The 15,222-nt window shown below is 36.2% G+C and overlaps 1 protein-coding gene and 1 long non-coding RNA gene across 2 annotated transcripts in view; one reads left to right on the top strand and one right to left on the bottom strand.

Annotated features, from left to right (window-relative positions):
- LOC107718664 (uncharacterized) overlaps positions 1–4,462 on the bottom strand; it is a 19,067-nt gene extending 14,605 nt beyond the window's left edge. The window contains exons 1-2 of the long non-coding RNA XR_001637438.1: positions 4,398–4,462; positions 522–524 (exon numbers count right to left, since the gene is read on the bottom strand). This is a non-coding gene — a long non-coding RNA (uncharacterized LOC107718664). The remainder of the gene's footprint in view (positions 1–521; positions 525–4,397) is intronic.
- A 5,879-nt stretch (positions 4,463–10,341) lies between these two features.
- The window catches only part of LOC107718657 (electromotor neuron-associated protein 1-like), a 14,333-nt gene continuing 9,452 nt past the window's right edge, over positions 10,342–15,222 (top strand). The window contains exons 1-2 of the mRNA XM_016525849.1: positions 10,342–10,675; positions 12,952–13,053. Of these exons, the coding sequence (XP_016381335.1) occupies positions 10,489–10,675; positions 12,952–13,053 (289 nt within the window). The 5' untranslated portion in view covers positions 10,342–10,488. The remainder of the gene's footprint in view (positions 10,676–12,951; positions 13,054–15,222) is intronic.

Below are 15,222 nucleotides of genomic sequence, written 5' to 3'. Positions count from 1 at the left end.
TTTCTATTCTTTCTACTTGTTTTCTTTTTATTTATTATAAAAACAAAATAAGCAACAAAACCTTGCTATGTATACTGTTAGGCGAAGCCCCACCCACGAACCTTGCTTTTCACTGTCCTCTTTTTGGAAAACTAAAATATGGCCACCCTATAAACCAGGCAGGGCACCAGGACGCCCAACTTCATTTCAAACAAACGGTGTTTATGTAATGCGTATGACACCATAAGCAGTGAACTCAACACCAGATTTGAAAATCTGGGGAATATTCAGAGAAATTTCGTTTCATTTTGCAAATGAGTGAAATGTCAAAGGAGGATTTAGAAGAATCCGCAAGATGCTATGCAACAATGTTCTTCAGAGAAACCTTGAATCATTATTCCCGAATTTGGTTGTTGCGTTAAGAGTGTTCCTTATGCATGTCACAGTGGCCTCTGCAGAGAGGTCATTCAGTAAACTAAAACTTATAAAAAATTATCTGCGATCTGATCTGGCACTATAGAGCACGCAGTTGCACGATCCACGGCCTTTGATGAAATGTTAGAAAAATGGGCAAGCATGAAAACAAGACGTGTTCAAATTTAATTGTATGTTACCTTTATGCCTGAAAAGTTTAGGACAAGAAACTCTTAATTTAGCTGGCTACCAGTTCTTTTTTAATGTATAATAAGACTGTAGAGTTAAAACTTCTGTTCCGCTAATTCAGTTAAGCTTGTTGCGGTGTTTAGCCGCTTGTGTTTTTTTATTGCTACTGCCTAGATTGTAATATCGTACTGAGAAAAGAAAGGAAAATAAATACAACAAACAAATAATTACAAATAATTGTAACTGTTAAAAATTATTTTTGTAATGATGATTAAAAAAACAATGAAATAAATAATAAGGGTTGTATAGTAGCCTAGTTAAAACTGCAACGATAGGCAGAAGCACGGTTATATAACTAAAACTAAACTAAAATTAAAACCTTAAAAACATTTTCGTTACTTGAAATAAAATATTTCAATGTTATTTGAAATTATAAGTAATAAATTATTTCATTTTCTTATTCGGTGTCTTTCAATTTCTTTTATATACGTCAAACACACACACATTCATCAGGAAGAAGGGGGCCCAAATTTCTTCATGGCGCCCCTGAGTGTACATAATAGTGTTTCTGAGAAATTAAAGTGTCCCAACTTTCTTCCAAACTTTAGTTAGTGAGACGGTCTTTCCCCCGAACAAAGGCCTGCCATACTCTACATCAGTGGTTCTCAACCTTTTTTTCCACCGGGCCGCGCTATGGTCCAAGTGCAAGTCTCGCTATTTACATATTACGTCAGCAATACAAACCAACCTGATTTATAATATTATAGCCTAAATATTATTTACGAATGATGTATTACTCTTACCTTTATGAGCAAAAATGACGGTGTATCCACTGAAAGAAAACGCAAGTGATCGCGCTGGCGTCTCTCTGTCCTGCAAAGCGCGCTTCAGCTGCCACTCTCCGCGCAAACTAAAATTAATGTAAAAACTAAAATGAATTGTAAAACTGAAAGTAATTTTTTTAAATTGTGTTCAGCATGGTGGGCCGCATTTGAATTCGTGACGGGCCGCGGGTTGAGAACCACTGCTCTACATGCTATCATCAATAGGGGTCAATGATCTCATTACAATTTGGCTGAAATTTTGAACGATTCCCGCTCACCACACATATGAGGCCACCCACAACCAAATCCACATGTAATGTCTCAGTTCACAGCTAACTTTTAAGGAATGTGGGCTTTTGCAAATGGCAAATGTTCTCAGCTGTTGAGACCAGTTAGTCTCGCAAGATTTCCCGATCTAATGCCTATGACTGAACTGTGAGTTGAATGTGTAGTTGGGTGTATCTGTGCACACATGTTTTGTTTGTTTAAGCAGGCCGTGTGTTTTTAGGTGCCATAGTGGGAGACACATTGGCAGCCAATATGCTCAGTCTGAAATCGAGCATACTTTATGCTTGGCATAAAGCATTGTGCCAGTGTTAACAGAAGCTGACATGGTGCTATTAATTCAGCAGTGATGCCCATTAAATCAATCATCTGTTAAGAGCTTAATCCTATAGGCAGTTTAACACACTGTTACATGAATAACTGGCAAGATATGTGGTGGTCAGGCAGTACCAGATTGTGATTATGATAAATATGATATGATAAATATGATGATAAACAACATACAGAACTACCAAATTTTGCTATAAGTTTGATTGCATCATATAATAATTGCTGTTAATAGTGTTCATCGTCTGTTTGATTACGTCTTTAATTGATTTTTCCGTACATTTCTGCCATATGTACATTAACTGACAGTCACCACTGATAAGCTACCACTAAATATTGTAGAAACTTAATTTGCTGTAAAGTTGCTTTGCAACGATTTGTATCGTGAAAAACGCTATACAAATAAACTTGAATTGAATTGAATAAATAGCAGGTATTGTGTGTCATTTACTGGTAACTGTTTTATGTTTTGATTTGTTTTTGTTTGTTTTTTTCTTCTGAAAAGGTGTAATACTGGAAACGTGGTTTGTTAGTAGGAATGCATTTGTAAAATGGCAGCAGATTGTAACTAAGGTTTTCGGTTTAAATGGTAGTCTAATTCTAGCTCATTAGGGCAGCCAATAAGAAATAATAGCTGATGAAAAGACAATCATTAGTGAGTTGAAGGGATGTTTATGGTAGATTAGACTGAAGATGTGTTGCAAGTCCTTCTTGAATTGAGCTGGTTGATGTTTCTCTCACCAGCACATGAAGTCTCTAGGTAGGTGTTCCATATGTTCTGCACAAGCTTTATATTTAAAATATTTGACAAAACAAACTGCTATATAGAAAGTCTTGTCTTGAGATTATAGAGGAATGGCAATTAAAAAATTGTAACCGTTATTTTGATTTTGCGTAAACAACACACTTAACACACTGTGCTTTCCAGCTCAGACTAACTAGTGTGGGAACAGTGAGATCTCCTTATGAGTGTGTGTGTGTGTGTGTGTGTGTGTGTGTGTGTGTGCTGTGTCCAGACCTGCTGATGCTTTGCCTATTAGTAACAAATGTACTTGTACCGCTTTGCTAATGGAGCAGCACTTTGATCCTCAATGTTCTTACAAATTGCAGTACAACTTTGGCCTATTGAAAAGCTTTTCATGCTAAATTTGGATGAGTGATATTCCACAATATAAACAAAAAATATTTTGCATGGGTTTTCATGTCATAGAAAGCATGTATTATTTTACCTTGATAAACTGGCGATAAGATGTAAAGCCCTTTGTAAATATAGCCAGCAGAGAAAGTTTTTAAAACTGGCGTCATGTTGTTTGTTTTTACTAATATCTCCCTTATGGATGTTCTGTTCTATGTATTAGGAGGGGATACTTTATCACAATCATAATTATCCTCATTCATGAGTAACGTGTTGTGGACTTGCTATAGATGGTGATCAAGTGGAAGTGTGCAGGGCAATAAATCACAACTGTATGTTTTCTTTTAAAAAATGTCTGTAAATGATACTGAATGTCGTACAATAGTATAATTTATTGGATGTCCTTCAAAAATAACAGAGGAAATTGCACAATTTCTTATGCTGATCAGAGCCATGCTTACATTAAATTCATTGTAAAATGTATTGTAAAACTGTAAACTGTCTCCATTCAAGCATCATTACTGAACACGAGAAGAGGTTTTACTGAATATTAAAAAATACAAGGGTTAATACTATGAGTAACACAAGTATTCTGGACTAGAGGCAACAAGTCTGTGGTGGCATTAGCTGAGCTCATGTGTTTAAATACTAGAGTCCTTCTCTTCTGGAAGCACTTCAGGGAAATCTTCAGGGACTTCACTTACTGTTAGTAGTACAAAAACATCTGTCTGCTGTTATCATGAGACCACAGCTTTAGTTACTGGATGTGTAAATGCTGAAGGATCCTTAGATCCTCACATGCAAATTGTGTGTGGTGTTGTGTTTTTAATTTTCACGTTTTTTAATTAATTTATAATCATTTATTCACATATTAATTTTATAATCATTAGTCATTCACATGATTTATTATTTGATTATTTTTTATAATTTATCATTATATCATTTAAGTATTTTTATTGTTTATTCATTTATTGTTTCTACATTTTATATTTTATATTTCTTATTCATTTTTACCTTGCTTGTGCATTTCCTTTGTTGTTCAATCTCATGCTTGTGGGGTTTCATGAACTGTTTTGTATGTATGAATAAGAGATAGATAATGGGGAATGTTTATGGAAACCCAAGGTTTATGGGATGTTGCTGTGAAGCAGTTTTGGTATAACAGTACATGTTGAATTTGTGCTGCAGACGAAGTTTGGACATACGCAGCTAAGATTGTTCAATAAACTCTGTTACTTTTTTACTATTATCACTTCGTCTCCTGCTTCTGCTCTTCTCTGACTTTTCTCGGTCAACTTCTTGACTGACAGAAGACTGTTAAACACTCGTTTTGGGTATTTTTGGATACCAGACAAGACTTGCTGTTAACAGGGTTTGGGTATCGACAGCTCTGCTGACTAGTTGTTGTGTTACTGGACAAACTGATATTTTCTAACGGGATCTAGCGTCCGGGGCTGGATCCTACTTATTATCTGGCGTGGAGACCCGATCAATGCTTTTCATAGATAGCCTACTTTTCCTTATTGAGTGCTTACTTTATTGCAACAGAGATTAGGACTTGTGCTTACAAGCAGATTGGAGAATTCTGGAGAAATCAAATAGAAACAGATAAGGATAAAATCATGGCACTTAATTATTAAAAAATGTAGGCCTATTTGTATTTAAAAGCCGCACTTTTGTCTGACTAAAATCGTATCAGTCTTTTTTTTTTTTATATATATATATATATATATATAAACTAATGTCACCAGTACACTACCCGACTTTCATCAGATTGCTGTTCTTTTCACACTACACATACAGTTTTCTTCTCTCAGATCGCATCTCTGATCATTCAAATATAGCGATCATCACTCACATGAACAAGCACTGATTTGACTTTGATTTTAGAATTTTGTTGGCTGTCTATAGACTGTCGCCAAGTGGAAAATTGGCTAAAATTGTGTGGTATGTAGGTGACACAACGGACCTAAAACATGCAAAACGATTGTAGTTCGTCATTGTTTAGCATGCTCCGAGCAAGAGTTGATGCACAACGTTTATTTAATCCTTCAAATATTGAAATAAATGTGTCATGTAGGCTACACTTGGACAGACAGATGAAGGCTGCAGCTCAACTATGCAAAAGCCTGTAACTCAATTATAAGTGCACATCTAAACGTACTTAATGTGAATTCCATTCGATATGATTTAATAAGATTCAATCAGGCTAACTGGCTTGATTATCACAGAGACAAACAAATGTCCACACATTTGAGTGATCATGCCTTGAACATCATCAATTGATTATGAAATAGGAATGGACATGGGTTGTCTAGAAACATTGCAGACAAAAGATGCATCTGAAATACTGTCTGAGGTACTTCTTCGCAACCTTCGCAACAAAAGTATGTTCTGTATGTAGTATGAATGTAATTAACTTGTACTACAAATGTCAAGTGATCTACCAGCGTCAGTTGCATTGAATTTGGGCATAGGCTAGTACTCTTTTTACTAGTACTATTTTTCGCCTAGGCCTACTAGATAGTACAAAAGTATTAGATGCAGCCGAATAGTTCCAGGCCTTTAAAATAAATTTAACCAGAAATGTAAAATATTTTTTATTTAGATCATGGGTGGCAAACTTTTAAATCTTCTACAATGGCAAAAAAAAAAAAACTGAATCACCTTTTTCTTTTCTTTTTTTTTCTTTTTTTTTTTTCTTATGTAAGTGTTTTAAACTTTGGCTATTGAGCAATAATGAATAGGCCAATCATTATTCAAGGAGTCTGGCACTATGTGAAGAGTGATGAGGGTATCATTTGACATACCCATGACGATTCGCAAATTAAAAGATTTAACTTCATGGCTAATTTAAAACCGTAGATGAGCTAAAGAGGTGCGTCCTTATCCTCAGTAAAAAGCTCTTTTAAAAGAGCCATAAACTGACTGGATAAAACATGACTCATGACACATCCCCTTTATACAAACAAAGGCTGTTCAGACATGTAGTTAAAGGTACTGCCTACTGACAAAGAGAATCTGAGTCTGATTTGACGACGGCTCACCGTAAGCCCCCGAATCACTAGGCCTATGTGCTTGAATAAGGACTCATAAGAGGAGAACGTGCAAGATAGAATGATAGTGACACCTTGTGGAGCATTAATAAAACGTCCCACCATTCATAAGACAGGCTAATACAGTTATGACTGGTCAGGCAATATTTTGCAGGCAATAGTATTGTCATTTCATGTTGAATAAATAATAATCTGAAGCCTCTTTGAACTATAGACATGTAGGCTAGGACTCAGGAGATGACAATTCACAAAATGTACAGCTATAAGAAACTGATGTATTTTAATAATTAAAGAAATATATGCACCCGGAATGATCAAACACATTATCTTGTGCTTGTTTTGAACTGACCACTAAGTATTTTTGTTTAAGGGCAGGATTTGTAGGCTAATTCTGTAGAAGCCGTGAAAAGTACAAGCCCAACGAGGAATTATAAATACGCTGTGGCATTGTGTGACACCTCATCAGAACACTAGGGGGGAGCACAATTCTGATTACATTCTGATTCTTGAACAGATCACGTTTAGAGGTCCACAGATAATCATGCTGTGGTTTGAAATAGCCTAATAGAAAACTTCTTTCTGTTTCCATTAGTATACATATTGTGCATAATACATAGTAAACATTTTCTGTATGAAAAATATGCATAGTAAAAATATGTTCATAATAGTAATGCATAGTAATGTTGCTTCATAAAGTTTTTTAAAAATTAACTGGTTTTATCCAAAATATTATTTATGACAGAATCAACCTGACAACATTTGATTACACCAATAAAAAAAAAAATGGATCAAATATGTATGTATATGTGTGTACATATAATGTTGTGGGGGGTTTTTTTTACATTTTTTGTTTACTTTTGCCTGTATAATTAAAAAATAATAATTTTAGTTTTAGTTTTAATTATTTGAGTACATCAGTTTGAACTAATGAGAAATGACCTTTGTCAGCTTGCTGAAATAAAAAGGTTGCTATATTTTATTTTATTTTATTTCAGTTAACATTTATTTTATTTTAAGTAACACTTTTTATGGTTTTAGTTTTAGTTAACTACAATAACCCAGATGTGTCCTTTTTTCACAGTGTAAATGAAACGTTACATTTGCATTGTTGAACCCAAACCTCTTTTCATCTTTAAAAAATGTGGAATGTATTGGATAATGACAGTGATTCAAAATATTATTTTATATTAATTATCTTACACCTCTATAATTGCTCTTTAACTGCATTTTATATTTTCCATCTTTTACCTTATTTGACCCATTTATAGTGCTTGTTAATATGACAGGCAGACAGTGTGTACCACTGTGTAGATGGCAGACTCAGACAGAGCAAGGCACTCTGTAGAGACAGGTCAGTGGGAGGTCCTTCTGACTCATCAAAACACCACACACTTATTCAGTCCAAAAACTGTCAAGCTGCTATACTGTTTTCCTGCTTGCCCTGCAGAGGAAAACAGACTTTCCTGTAATTTGCTGCTTTTCACAGGCTGACATAATGTCATGTTTTGTTAATCACAATAATTACACTGAGATCATTTTATTTTCAGGTGCATTTGACTACAATGCTGCCACAAGACTGCTTAGATAAGTTGCTGTGTGTGTGTCTTTCACAAAACTCGGAGCATAATGGGAGCATGTGGGCATTAGGGTATGTGCTTATACACTCAGAGTGCCCCCTGTTGAGTTAGTGTCTAGTACACAGAAGGATTTGCCAGAATAAGACTAGCTCTGCTCTTCATTCCTTTGTTAATTCCAAACCAAAAGTTGTTATAAATCCTCATCTAGGAATAACCTGTGTTGGAGCTAACTATGACATTATTTGCCATGTGTTGTAAGAAAGTATGTGAGTTTCGTACAGTAAATGGTTTACTGTAAATATCAGTGTGGAAGAAATACTTAAAATTGAATAAAATTATAGAAGACAGTACATTTGTAAGCACATCTGTGTAATTTTTAGTTGTTAGAAAAACTGATCAAACATGACCATATCATATTTTGTCACCGGTCACTCATATGCCAGACTGGGCATTTCCATAGCAATGATGATTGTTTAATCTTGTGCCCCATGCAGTGATGGGCTGACTGTGGTCCCATGGCACAGCTACCATGGCAACAAATGTCATTGTCATGACAGACACCACTTAACATAATTGTTGCTAAAATGATTTCATTCTCTTCCTTCACTCTATTCCGATTTCATTCCCCTTTATTGACTCAAGGAAACGTAATCTTCTAATTCTGTTTTAAATTTGAACACTCTCTCTTTTGACTAGCACCATAGCCTACAGAAATACAAAATCATGTGGTTACACATACTTTCAGTATCAACACCTCAACTAACAATATTAACATTTCACTTCTTCTTGCATATTCCATTCTGTCACTGTACATCACGCACCCTTCCACACTTTATTATCACACTACATTTAACAAAAACACCTCTGACTGGTTCACATGTGGTCTTATAAATTATTTAAAACAGGCTTCCACTTTTCCAGATGTAATATACTGAATGTTTGATGTGCTGAATCATGCCCCACTTCCAGTGCGCAAAACTGCAGTGACTGACACGCTGATTTATCTTACAGAAATATTTACATACTGTAGATAACAGGTTCATTTGAAACAGCTGCAGGAAATGCAAAACAAAAGTTCATAAAACTAGCTTGTGACATGACAAAACAAATTTGCCATTAACAATCACGAATGAAAATAACACTGAATCAACATAAACTTAAGTACAAATACATAAATTGGTGTGTTTATCGATCTTATATACAGCAGTAACCTGCGTATGAGTGCTAAATGCACAAAATCTGCCGCACAGCTCCAGGTGAACCCCAATGACACAGTTGTATTACAGTGCATCCACCTTTAAAATGGGACAGTAAAATATGTGCAATGACTCTGCCTAAAATGACATCATCAAGACGGGACCAGGAGGAACACCCTCTTCTGCATCAGTGGGAAGAGCACAGCAAAATATAGACAGATGTTAGTCTTTCAGAAGCACATAAAAACACAAAAAATATAGAAAATATGTTCCTGGAAATATATTATTAAATTATTTTTATAGATACCATTTTGTGTACCTGAGAAGCGTTGCAGTAAAAAGATGACTAATTATATGAAAACTGAGGGTGACAGTTATGTTATATTACAGTATGTGACAACTGTAATATAATAAATAATGTAATGTAATAAATCCACAACATTTGAAGTGGATCAAAACCTTTCATCAAAGTTGTTCTAAAACCAAAACAATCCCCGTTCTTGTCTTAGGACAACTTTGATGAACTTTTTTGATCCACTTCAAATGTTGACTACTATGGGTGAATTTCACCTGTCAAAAACATGTCCAGGTAATATTTAAAAAAAACAAAAAAAAACAGAAAAAATACAATAATAAAGCCTATTTTAGCACTATTCGTTTCAACATGGTGACATTATTTTCAACTATTTTGCTTCATAAATTAAGTACAACAAAACCACTGATGTAGCCTATCAATGCTTTATAATTTATATATCATTCTTTCCACATTAATGAGAATTAAGGGGCTTATTTTATGCAAATAATGTCACTAGGCTAAATAAAATAGTCTTTTCTTTATGATAATATATATACTGTATATATACAGTATATATATATATATATATACACACACATTTTTTTTTTCTTTTTGTTGTTGTTTGTGGAAGTGAAATGTGTAAATGGACATGCTTAAGACAAACTTTGTGAAATACACAACCCAGTGCAAAGAAAACGGCAGCCCAAATGTGAGATTGGGAACTCATAAAAACGATATTACTCCTGCAAAGTTTATTCAAAATATAAAGAATATCAATACTTGTAGCCTAAATATGAATTATGTTGTATTATTGAGATACTTTAGAAATAGGCTATAGAGTCGCTGTTTTGACATGTTTTCCTATTCATTTTCAAATAACTTCATTGGTATGGCTGTTTTATGTCGTCAATGCTGAACTTTTATGGATATTGACGCGCAATCCACATGTCGACAAGTTAGTCCAACGTTAACGCTAAATCCTGGACATCCTTTAATTATGTAACGCTTTTCAACGTTCCGATTGGTCTCGCGCAGTTTTATGATTTGCTGCATGACATCAGCTGGATGAGAGGAGGCAGCAGCGGTTCCTCATCACTATGACACACAGTCTGAGGATATAAAAGCCCGGGCCACTCCTTCTACGCCCGCTGCACGGCTTCAGAGAGCAGCTCACTTCAGGTTGCCGGACAGAGAGCCGAGTGTCTGAAAGAATGGCGACGCTAGTTGATACTGTAGATCCTCCAGCACCCTTCGGAGGTGTCAGTAGCATCAGGAACACGGCATCACCCACGGCCTCGACACATCACTTCGACGAGGGCAAATATTACCTGCTGGTGGTCATCGGGGAGCTGGTCACCGACGAGCATCTGAAGTGTGCCATTGCGGACATTGAGAAAGGTAGCTCAGCTGACACGAATAACGTGCAGTGCTTTAGTGCTATTTATGCCATGAATCTGTTTTAAATTATGCCTGGACGCGTATGCCTTCTGCAGTTGCCTTTTCAAGTTCAATAGTCTAACCTTGAATAGCCTATAGGTGTTTTGAATGGGGGAATCTAGCCACACATTTCTGCTGACTGCAAGAAACTTTCCATGCATCATTTTATTGGATTTCTTTGTTGTGAGAATATGTAGGATGGAAACTGTAGCGCAGCCCCTCCCTGTTAGTAACTGGCGAGTGCAATGCATGTCTTATCAAAGCCATCGCATCGCGCCACCCCGTTTCCCAAAGACATCAGCACCATCACCATCAGCACCATCACTGTTTTCGCAGGGCGTGCAGCTCTATCTGATGATCCAGATGTTGTTTTTGGTCATATGACGAACTTTAGTGTCTGACTTTTGTCGTGGGCTAGGATGATTCAGCATGCATATTTATAGTCTGTCGATCAATAAGGCGCATCGCTTGTTTTGCGGGGTGGAGGGTCGTTATATGGAGCATCGATCGGCTCTGCAGTCATGATGTGCACCATCACCTTGGGTTTGCGTGGATTTTTGATGTGGCGCGCCAGTTCTTTGTTTCCTTAGCTCGTGTTTTTCTTACTATCTTCTTATCTTGTTTTTGCGATTCATGCGGGAATCACCTTAAATAACCACGAGAGTTATTTTCAGTAAATAATTAATTCAGTTTATCACTGAATGAGTTAATCGTATTAAATAGCTAACTGTATTGTATAACTAGCAAAAGTGGCGTTGCATGGCAAAAGCCATAACTTTTGTCCACTTCACCAGACCTACAGACATTGTTGCTGGCTGCGCATCCCGATTTATTTCCATACTCACTCCTTTCTAGTAGCCTACGACACCGGCTTGTAGGCGTGGCGCGGTCCGCACTGCAGTCCCTACGGAAAGTCAGAAGGGCCCCGCGTTCCTGCCAAAAAGGGCGTTTCAGTTAGTAGTGGGACTCGATTGATTTCCGCGAACCGGTTCTGTTCAACGGTTTGTATATATATATATATATATATATATAAACAGATTCGCCTGCTCCGAATTATGTAGTCACGTGTTCCTACATCTAATTGATCCAATAATAGGCCTATGTAGGCACATATTGCGTTTTTAATGACATCTTATTAGTAAGGGTGTTTATTGTAGCCTAATTGTATGTGTCCCTTTGAGCTTGTTGCAATGCAGCCATGATTTAACTTATAAACAAGTCTTTATAATCTAATTATAATTTACATTACAAAATACTATAGGCTACATTTACATGTATTGGCTTAAAAATGTATTGCACTTCTGAATAAAACGCTATTAATTAAAAGTTTTGTGATGTGTAGATAGAACTGCCCTATAGGCTATTTCCAGTAGGCATAGGCTCACTCATGAATCATTCATATCATCACTTTGATGATACTGAACAATGCACGGTTTTTCTTAGATTTACTTGTTACAAGATTCACTTTACTGGAAGTTTTACTGCTGTTTACTGTAATAAACAAAACTACTTTTTTGTATTGTATTAATCACTGAAATTAAATCAAACAATACCTGTGCAATTGTTTTGTGGAACTTTGTGAGTAAACGAGATCTGGCATCTTCTAAATTTTAAACAACCAAATAATCAAGCCAGAAATGGAGGTGAAAAAAAGCAAAGCAGTGCTTCATAAGGGAAACCATAAAGTCACCATTGTAATAGCAGTATATTATTATACTTGCCTTGAAGGCATACAGTATGAATTGTGTGTGGTAGAGGAAATATAGCTAGGAGAAATATTCTTTTGTGATCCCATGAGGGGAGTAAGTATCATGCTCATGTTTGTCATGAACCGTGTGAACAACCTTCTTAACGTTTTACCATTCAGAGGCAGATAGCACTACATTCTAATTTTCGAGAAATGTCCTCTTCAACACAAAATTTCTCTTCTGGCTAACCATTGATCATAAAGAGAATTAGCACAGACGTCCAGTCTCAGAACATTTCATAGATATTTCCATACATTGATTGACTTTTGGGTGTAAACCAACAGAGCATGGCATTTACTTACGTGAATTTAGTGACACTGGTCTTCAATTCAATATACAGGAAAGATCTGAAACCCAATCTGATTTTGATTTGAATACCTCCCCTTTTAGACTGATCCAGTGTACAGTAAAGTATGTTCATGATCTCTTCATGATCTGTAAAAAGTGCAACACTTTTCGTGTTTTCACACTTTTCCCTCTGGTTTGCAGGAATTCGGTCATGGGACACAAACCTGATTGATTGTAACCTGGACCAGGAGTTGAAGCTTTTTGTTTCTCGACACTCTGCCAGGTTTTCAGCCGACGTGAGAGGTAGGCTGAACATGATCCCTTAGCCAGCTCAAAACTCTTATGTAGCAATTTATGATAACCTAATATTACAAATTTAAAACACAAGCGAGCCCCAAGTTCAATAGTGGTGCATTAAAGAGCAAGTATTTTGTACTGCTTATTTTTTTCCATATAAGAATTAGCATTACCATGACTTAGCAAAATCTCTCATGTTCCAAGGTCATTAAAACAGCTCGAAAATCTGCTTATAAATTAATAAATATTATAAATATAGACAGGAAGAATTCCAGTGACATAATTTCAGTGCCAACTAAATCAGCTTGTCGGGGATGAAAGCTGTGTCAATCACTTCAGCGGTTTGGTGCCTGAATCTATATCTGCATTACACCTGTTTACATTTCTTCCACAGTACACAGCTCTGTGACTCTTATGAACATCCCCATCACAACAGCAATATATTTTGTTACATAATGTCATGCTTCAGCTGTTAAGTAAAAGTGATCCTTATCAGTTTATTAGCAGTTAAACATTGGTGAGATAACCACAATTAATAGACCTTATTAGCGTCCTCATTTCTTTCTATCTTTAACCCTCTTCTATATCTGGAGTAAAGTCATATTTTCTTTTACATTCTGATTTTTTGTGAGCTTGATGAATTCTTTTGATGAAGATAAAAGAGGTGGGTTTAGACGGTCTGCCTGAAGCTCTGTCTGGATCAAACCCTGTCCCTGGTGTCCCCTCCTCTGTCCTCCATGCACACTCGCTCTGTCTGTCTGGCCCTGGATCTTTCATTTTCTCTATTTTCCTCTCTCATGCTGAATTGCTGCAAGGGATGAAACACTAGATGTAAGATAATTAGTTGAAAATTTAATTGACAATGGTTTTGTCTGCTTTTGAACTCAAGGCTTAACACATAGGGCTTCAAATGCAGTCAGACCTGAACAATAGTACAGCATTTTTCACAAAACAGCAGGAAATTGTGGGGGTTTAACCATAATGGAAATATCTTCCAGAGAGACACTCAGTCTGCTAATGTAAGCAGATGATGAGCCAACACTGACCTTCAATGATTGAAATGTAATCTGTGCTTGAACACACACACACACACACAATAGCTTAATAGCACAATCAATTACACTCATCATGACTGTCTCCTTGATTATATATGTTAGTACAGGAAGCACTTGAGACAGTTCCGGTATTGCCGTTAGGCAGCAAAGCTTATTACTTTGTTGAGATCATCAGAATTCACTGTGGAATTCTTATTTACTTATCTGAATGGCTGTCGGAGGAGGACAAAGCATGAATATATCATTGGCTACTAATCCACCCTTTAGGATAAACATGACACATGTAGGTGTTGGTTCATTTCCATAATCAGATTTATTGCTCGATGGGTGGCTTTAGACGAAGCTTTTTAGAAAATTAACAGAGGAATTTGCATTGTGCCGCTTTTGGCCATTAAGCCTTTTATAAATGCAAAGCCATTAGCTGTCCACCACAGACAAATACCTAGTGGATGTCTTGATAATTGCTTTAACCCACCAGCCTCCCCCTCCTTTTTTACAGCAATTCCAATTTTGTAACTTGTTACTTTCAAAGGATTTTAATTGAATTTAGTTTTTAATAGTTTTCAGCGTAGAGTACAAGAGAGTTGTAGGATAATTATCTGTTGAACTCTCCTACTGGGTTTTTCTCGGAGGGCAAGACAGATAAATGGGGGCAGGGAGAAGGTGGGTTATTACTATTAGCAGGGAGGAGGCCAGACGTCAGAGGCCTGTGTAGAGCACAGGAAGACTTGAGACTCACACACACACACACACACACACATATATATATTTACATTTATTTATTATTATTTATTAGAAGATGTTTTTATTCAAAGCAGTGCACCCATAATGAACAATACATTCAAACTGTCAAAAGAAAAAAAATAATGGAGTATGCAATTTTTTGAAAAACATGGTTATTCACATTATTCACATGGAAATAGATCAGACAAAATAAGAAAAAGCAGAGAGGAAAAAAATGAAGGGACAAACAGGAAATCATCTATTTTAGATGAACTCCTTTGTACAAAATACCATCCCAATGCCTTTGAAATGCTTGGAGCCCCAGTCAGAATCACTAACAGAAGATGAATCACAGTGTGAAACTCGGAAAGAGATTACAGTAAAAAAAAAAAAAAAA

The sequence above is a fragment of the Sinocyclocheilus rhinocerous genome, unplaced genomic scaffold, assembly GCF_001515625.1.
Source record: "Sinocyclocheilus rhinocerous isolate Xijiao unplaced genomic scaffold, SAMN03320098_v1.1 scaffold873, whole genome shotgun sequence".
Lineage (NCBI taxonomy): Eukaryota > Metazoa > Chordata > Actinopteri > Cypriniformes > Cyprinidae > Sinocyclocheilus > Sinocyclocheilus rhinocerous.
This window is presented reverse-complemented; position numbering and strand designations above follow the sequence as displayed.